This window comes from Aotus nancymaae, unplaced genomic scaffold (assembly GCF_030222135.1).
Source record: "Aotus nancymaae isolate 86718 unplaced genomic scaffold, 86718_ANA_hifiasm-v0.15.2.pri h1tg000003l, whole genome shotgun sequence".
Lineage (NCBI taxonomy): Eukaryota > Metazoa > Chordata > Mammalia > Primates > Aotidae > Aotus > Aotus nancymaae.
In genome coordinates, this window is record NW_026988414.1 from 50,693,636 (window position 1) to 50,702,180 (window position 8,545).

Here is an 8,545-nt window from a genome sequence, read left to right on the forward strand (position 1 = left end):
CCTAAATTACAATTTTAAAAAATATCATTAAGTTAAAAAAAAAGATTTAAAGTTGTGCCTTTTCCATTTAGACTTGTAATTCACTGGAATTATTTTTTTGTGTATGGTGTGATATGTGGGTTCACTTTCATGTCTTACATATAAATATACAGTTATCTCCCTGTATATTTATCTCCTTGTATATTTACATATAAATATAGTTATCTCCAGTTTTTCTAAAAAAGAAAAAGACCATTTCCCCATTATAAATGCTGTATTTTTTAATAAGTCGTTTACACATATCAATGGGTCTGTTTCTGAGCTCTATTCTATCAGACTGTCTATCCCCACATATTCCATGCTTTGTTCTAAATCTTGATATTTAGTGGAACATTCTTTCTCATTTTGTTCTACAAGAATATTTTTGTTATTCTTTTGGACTTCTATATAAATTTTAGAATGAGGTTGTCAAGTTAACAAACAGCTCTTTGGAGGGTGAAGGTATTGACTATAAATTTATGTGGAAAGAAAGTATATCTTCACAATATTAAGTCTTTCAGTTCATGAATATAGTACGTCTCTCTGTTTCTGCATTTACTTATTCATTAATTTCTCTCACAATTTTTAAGTTTATTTAGATCTTCATTCATTTAGATATTCACTAACCTCTCATTTATAATTTGTAAGTTTTCTCAGTAGCAGTCTTGCACTCCTCTGCCTAGATTTATTTCCAAGTAGATTATTTTTATACATTGTCTATGGATCATTTTTAAAATGTCATTTTCCACCTTTTTGTTGCTAAAGAGAGGCAATTGATTGTTAATACTGATCTTGCGTTTGTTGACCTTGCTAAATTCTAATACTTTATAAATTCTTTTCTATTTTAAATGTAAACAATTATGTCATCTGAATATAATTTTTAAAATCTGACAAGTCAACAAGAGATTGAACAGGCTCTTCACAAAGAAAATATCCAAATGGTCAATAAACATATGAAAAGATGCTAAAGCGTATTAATAATAAATTAAACTATAATGAGGTATCATTATACAACAATAGAATGGCTGAAATTAAAACGACTGGTAATATCAAAGTTGGCAAGAGTCTGATACAACTGGAACTCTCAAACACTAATAGTAAGAATGTAAATTGGTACAAACATTTGGGAAGTCATTACAATATTATCTGTTAAATCTGAACATATACATATTCTACAATCCAGTTACTTCATTCTAAGCATTTACCCCAAAGAAGTAAGTACCAATGTGCAGTAAAAGATACAGACAAGGAATTTCATAGCAGCATTAATATCATGGCAAATTTTTAAAAGATGTTTATTAGTAGTAGAAGGTATAAAACATTATGGTATACTTCTGAATAGGGTAAGACACATTAATGTGAATCAATAAACTATACATACAACATAGACAAATTTCACAGGCATTCTATTGAGAGGAAGAAGCCATTTATACAAAGCTCAAAAACAGGCAGAATATAGAGTATTAAAAGACTGTATGGCAGTGACATTGGGAGAAGAAAGTAGTGATGAGAGAGGAGAGAGAGTAATGATTGAGAGGTGCTATAGCCTGAAGGTTTGTGTCCCCCAAATTCAATGTTAAAATCTAATCCCCAATGCAATTATTTTAAGAAGTGGGTCCTTTAATAGGTAATTAGGTAATGGGAGAAAAGCCCAAACAAATGGGATTAGTGGCTTCTAAAAGAAGCCTGAGGGAGCTTGTTTCCCCATTCTACCATATGAAAATGCAATGAGAAGGTGCCATATGCAAAGCAAAGAGCAAGCCCTCATCAGACACTGAATCTGCTAGGGCCTTGGTCTTGGCTTTTTCAGCCTCCAGAATTGTAAAAATAAATGCTTGCTGTTTATACGGCATTCAGTCTATGGTGTTTTGTTAGAGCAATCCAAAGAGACTAAGACAGGAGGGAACAAGAGGGCAATTTCTGTTGTGCTTACAATTGTGTTTTGCGGTTACAAAAGAGTGTCAATGTTTTTATTTTATAATAATTCATTGAGCTATTTACTTAAGATGTATGCATAATTTTCTATGTATATTATTGTTTTATAAACTTTTTCTTAAAAAAGAGAATGGGAATTCTCCCTTTTATGTATTAATTTCTTATGAAGGAATTTGCTGGCCTCCCAAGATATTTTGAAAGATTACTTTTGGCTTCATTTCTGTTCTGCCACTGCTTATGGACTTCTCAATAATTCTTCATCTTGTATAATTTATCATTCTTTGATAGGAACCCTTTTCCTTGAAAAATAATTGAAGATATGAGGAGGAAGAGAAGGCAACTGGAATTTTCATTTCTAGATACATAATAGTCCTGCATAGATAATTATATTCAAAAGAGGAGGACAAATTGCTTCCTATCTCTGAAACATATAGGAAAGTAGTTCCAAATTAAAATGATGATTTCGAATGACTGGAAATGTCATTCAAGTTTCACTTGCTAGATGTCACTCTGTCTCTCCAAACCTCATTAACCACAAAGAACTGGTACAGGGACTGGCAGTAGTTTTTTTCATACAATGGAAAGTTAACCAGGAGAGGAAAGGATGTGTGTAAAAATAATGTCCACAGAAGGGACAAATAACAAAGGGAAAGATGACAGGAAAGGGCTGGGGCATTAACCTTTACAATGCAGATACACATTGGGCTGGTCTAAGAAATAGGTTTCCCTGGTAGACAGAAGGTTAAATACATTTTCCTGGTTATTTTGATACAACTCTAATAAAATGAGAGAAATGAAGCCAAAAAAATGACATCTTAAAAAAGAAGAAACTTTTACCCATTCATAGGTGAGCTTCTGCCGTGATTATGACTATTCCTCAGGAGAGGGGGTAGAGGAGAAACTCCATAAAGGCAACTGGAAATGGAGTATTAGGAAGCACGTCATGGACACAATAGCAGGAAGTAGCAAAAGAACCAAGAGAAGAAAACAGAAAAAAAAATCCCTTTTTCTTATTCTGTTTCCATTCCTTCTGCTCCATTCCACAGCTATGGCCTTTATTTTCACCCTCCACAGCCATGAGAACCTCTGGGCAGGACTTCTTGCCTCTCCCTGTTCTAATCACCTCTAACATTTCTTCCTGTTGCTCTGCCCAGGGAAAACCTCCAGTCTCCTCTCTGCCAAAGACCTCTTGAATTAAATCCAAATGCTACACTCTGGCATTCAAGACTCCACAATACCGCTCAACCTGATTTTTCTACCCCAGTCTCCTTGATTCCTAAAATAAAGCCTGTCCACAATTGAAGCTCCTTGTATTTGCTCCTGCAAACTTGTTCATTCTCCTGGCTGTGGTCTCTATCTGTCTAGATAGTGCTCAGTATATGATAACTCAATATATGATAACTAGATAGTACTCAATACATGATAACGATAACTAATACTACTGATACTACTGCCCCTACTGTTTTTATTGTATTCGATTATAAACTCTCTGAGGACCATTTCAGGATGGAGGATCAGAGGCCATTTGATGTGGGTATTGATGAGGCCTTCTGTTGTACCTGGAAAGGTCAACTCTATACAAGCCTGTAAGCCATCCTGCAGGAGCAGGCCCCAGTGACCAGACTCCTTGGACTGTCTGTCTCCTCTTTCCTAAGAGGGACAGTCATCTCTAGGTTGACTGACCTCTGAAGCTCCTCGCATCGGCTTTTGTGCTATGAGTCATGGATAACTTCAGATTAATCCAAAAATGCTTTTCAAAACCCCAAGGAATTACTCAGTCACTGACATAACACATTTTTGAATGGAAGAACCAAGATGTTTTTTCGAGTTTCTAAAACTCGTTGTTTCTAAGACGTATAAGATGGCCAAGGGCCTGCTAAGAGCTGACCTGCAAAGGCCAACAGGTCAGAGAAAATAAAACCCATAGAAGAGGTAGAATAACCAGAAAAGCTGGGACTTGTTTATTTTATAGTGTAAATTAGTCTATTATGAAACAATGCTTGTTTATTGGTGGAAAATACAAAGAACATAAGGAGGAAGAAAAATCACTCTTTAGTTTCACAAGCCAAATCAAGTCACTATTAAAATGTTGGTTAACTTCCTTTTATTAACTTTTCTCTGCATATTTTTGTATAGTCATGTTGTATGTATAATTTTATGTTCTATTTTTCAATATTAACTGGTGTATTTTAAATTTCCTAATGACAAAAATAATATATGCTCATAATAGAACACTTTAAATGCAAATAAAACAAAATAAAGTTTAAATTTTAGTAACATTTATTAAATTTTCTGAAAGTGCACTAAATTACAGAGGTAACAACCTAATGACCTAGTAGCCTAATAACCCTATTTCCCAGACCTCTTCTTATTACAAGGAAAACTCATATATAGATAGTTCTAAAGGTATAACGTGAAAAGGTAAAGGTTTTTCTTCCTTGCTGCATCCTCACCCCATCAGCATTATTTCCCATGGTAACTACCATTAATAGATAGTAATTGCACCCAGAGGAAAAAATCATATGCATATAACAGCATCATATGTATACCTTTCTAGTAACTTACAAAACAAATGATAATATCATATCCTTTTATATGTATTGCTCTTTTCACTAAATTTATCTATGATATGAATCTATATCAGCTGACCATCCTTTTTGATGACTGAATAATATTCCATCTTGTCCACATGATAGAATTACTTGACAAGTTCCCTACTGTGGACATTTGTCTCTTTTATGATGATAGTAAAGTAATAAACATTTATATATGTTTTGTACATCTCTATAATATACACACACATATGAATGCATACTTCTGCAGGGATAGCCATAGGTACATTCCTAGTCATGGTATTGCAAGTTAAAGGAACAATTTCATTGCTTAAAATTTAAAATTTTGAAATATACTGTCAATTTTTATGGTTTTTCCTTATAATCTAGTTTGAGCTTTCTCACAACATGACAGACTCAGGGCAGTCAGACCATCCTGGCCAAAGGCTTCAGGAGCAAAATTTCAGCGGCAAGGTAGAAGTTACATCATCTTTTCTGACCCAGCCTTGAAAATTACATAGCATTATTTCTATCACAGAAATCTATTCAGATTCGAGGAAGATAGACCCCATCTCTTAATGGGTAGAGTCATGGTGGATATTGTTCGGGCTAATTTTGAAAAAGCAATTTTTCCCACCCTCCAAAAAAGTTTGCAGAAATTATACTTTCATTGAAAGTATAGTAAAATACCCATTACCCCATGCCCCTTGAAAATCTGATTGGTGAAAAATGGTTACCTCATTACAAGTTTGAACTACATTTCTTAATCAATACCACAGAGCAGATTTTCATATCTTTATTGGTGTCTTATTGCTTTTCCTGGTATCTGGCTATTTATAAACTTTTATATTGAATTGTTATTAATTTTACGAGCTTTTCATAAATGAAGAAAATCATCCCTTCTCATTGTGCACTGTAAATATGTTTTTGATACTGCTCTTCCTTTTTGACTTTATGTTTTTTGCCTTACAGAAACTTACAATTTGTCTATAGCCATATTTATTGGTATTTTCTGTTATAGTTTCTGGGTTTTAAATCTTCTGAGAAAGATCTTTCTTGTTTTAATATTATTTTTAATATATCTAATTATTTTTCTAGATTTGGTTATTGACCTTATAATTTGTTCCATATGATATCAGCCATATAATTTTCAGTCATCCTCAGTTTTCTGGAAATAACTTCCTTTGGTCAAAATACTGTATTTTATGTATATTTGCAACAATTCTAGTTGCACGAATATAATAGCTTAACTTAACTACAAATGTAAAAGTGACATAGGAAAACTGAAAGGGAGAACTGAAAGTGGGAAATTCCTGTGAATAGATAGAGGACCATCTCATATAAATAGGCCATGCCCATGGAGAAAGGACATTCTAACTGCAACCTTTTGAAGACTGCTCTGGCACAACAGGTAGTAGGCTACACTGTTTCTGTTTTCATCATGACCCACCAGTGTCTCCTCCAAATTGCTCTCCTGTTGTGCTTCTCCACTACAGCTATTTCCATGAACTACAACTTGCTTGGATTCCTACAAAGAAGAAGCAATTTTCAGAGTCAGAAGCTCCTGTGGCAATTGAATGGAAGGCTTGAAGATTGCCTCAAGGACAGGATGAACTTTGAGGTCCCTAAGGAGCTCACACAACCGCAGCAGCTCCAGAAGGAGGACGCGGCATTAATCGTCTATGAGATGCTCCAGAACATCTTTACTATTTTCAGAAGAGATTTCTCTAGGACTGGCTGGAATGAGACTATTGTTGAGAACCTCCTTGCTAATGTCTATCAGCAAGCAGAACATCTGAAGACAATCCTACAAGAAAAATGGGAGGAAAAAGAATTCACCACGGGAAAATTCATGATCAGTCTGCACCTGAAAAGATATTATGGGAGGATTCTGCATTACCTGAAGGCCAAGGAGTACAGCCACTGTGCCTGGACCATAGTCAGAGTGGAAATCCTCAGGAACTTTTACTTTATTAACAGACTTACAGGTTACCTCCGAAACTGAAGATCTCCTAGCCTATGTATGCCTCTGGGACTGGACAATTACTTCAAGCATTCTTCAACATGCAAATGCTGTTTAAGTGACTGATGGCTAATGCACTGCTTTTGAAAGGACACTAGAAGACTTTAAAATTTTTATTAAATTATGAGTTACTTTTATTTATTTAAATTTTTATTTTGAAAAATAAATTATTTTTAATGCAAAAGTCAACATGGCAGTTTTAATTTCAATTTGATTTATATAGCCATCACTATTTTTAAAAATTGCTGAATACCTATCAGATATTCTTTTTAAAATATACCTCCAAACTGGTATACTTTCTGGCCTCTGCCTTTAAGGAATTTAAAATTCAAGACAGCTATGTGGAATACACAAGGTAAGAGATAATAAGGGAATCTGAACCTTACCGGGGGATAAATATGGCATGAACTGATATGGGATTAAAAGGGAAGAGGCAAGCAGGAGGGTCTGGAACTAAACCTGGGGTTCCCATTGCTCCTGCTGTGTGCTCCAGATTCTCCAGTCGTAAAGTTAGAATTTAGCTGGCCATCAGGAGTAGCCAGAGGAATAGGTCAGCTTTTGTGCCCACCCTAAACCCTACCATGTTATTTGGGGGATACTCTGCTTCTGGAAAGATTTTTAAATAATTGTGTAACCCCATCATCCCTGCAAGCTTAAGGGTGAGAAGTCCCAGGTACTTCCATGACACTATTAAGCAGCAATCTCTTTATTGTGCTCTTCATGGGACAGTCAAGAAGTGTGGACATCTTAGGGAAGCTGTGGGTCTCTGTCTGCTACCATGGCACAGGCACAAAAGGAAGAAGAACCCTCTGTACTCTAGCCATCTGGTTAGTTTTCTCCCCATTTTTTCAAAAAGCTAAGTCTGCTTCTGGTCTCCACTGCCTGTTTATGCAGAATTTCAGGAATGTCCTTTCCAGTTTTTCCTGTTGCTCTGCATTGTGGATGCCACATAGTCCCTAAAGCCAAATCCAAGACAGGTGCAGCAGTTTAAGTCCAGTTTCTAACCAAGCAAAAAGCCAGGTAACACAGGAGAAAGGGAAGTTTAGGTGGGATTGAGAGGGCATTAATTTTTCCCGTGGCTTACACCTAGAAAAATATCAAGCTTTTCTAGGAGCTCTTTGGGCACCTGGTCAGCATGGGCCTATGGGTTAGGTTTTTGTCTTTGTGCTGAAACTCGGGAACTTGGGTTATAATGGCTATTACTGCCATTAGCAGTTGCTGTTTATTGAGAGCTTCTAATGAAATAGGCATTGTGCTGAGCTCCTATGCAGGTAATCAGATTTAATCTCCAAAAGAACCCCTCAGGTAGGCACAAGTACATTACTGCCATTTTACAGGGGAGGAAACTAAATCTCAAAGAAATCTAGTAACTGCCCATGGTCACACAGTGATTTCATTCACTCTATAGTGAGTGGAGATTTAAAAAAGAAGTACAAAGGGAAGAATCGTAAACGTTTTTATTTGTATCTAGGCATTTTTTCCTAGAGCAGTACAGAAATCTGAGTTCCTTTTAAAGGAATCAGCTTTCAGGAGAAGTAATCTGTCCATTAAGAGTTCCAGAAAAGCTACTGTTGTGCAGACAATGAACTCAGGTCTCCCCCTTCTGGCTCAAAGCGGGTAACACCAGCTATGCAAACGAAACGTCTTCCTGGTGGGCCTGCTGCCATGGACTGAAACCAGTGACGCCCCTCTCAAGCTTCACTCTTCCCCCAGCTCTCCACCCCAGCTCTGCCAAAAGCCCTTCTGCTGCTGAACTCCCCTTGTTCCTGAACTCAAGGATAAGATCAGCAAGTAGCAATGCAGAGTCCAGGCAGTGTCTAGAGCAGCCAAGAGGAAGCTAAAGAAATCTCTCTTACCAATGGGCCCCTATTGTCCACTGCTTTCTCTTGACTGAACTGCTAAACTGGCCCAGAAACTGGCAAGTTCTTGGAAAGACCTGCTCTACCTCCATGCTGGGGCCAGAATGACAGGAGAGAGGGCACTTCTGCAGAATTAGAAATATTGTGTCACAGCTTAG

General features: G+C 36.4%; 1 protein-coding gene across 1 annotated transcript; it reads left to right on the forward strand.

Annotated features, from left to right (window-relative positions):
- Positions 1-5,875: 5,875 nt before the first annotated feature.
- IFNB1 (interferon beta 1) lies at positions 5,876-6,717 on the forward strand. Its single transcript, XM_012450029.2, has one exon. It carries the CDS (start codon positions 5,947-5,949, stop codon positions 6,508-6,510), a length of 564 nt encoding a protein of 187 aa, XP_012305452.2. The 5' UTR covers positions 5,876-5,946; the 3' UTR covers positions 6,511-6,717.
- Positions 6,718-8,545: the final 1,828 nt, after the last annotated feature.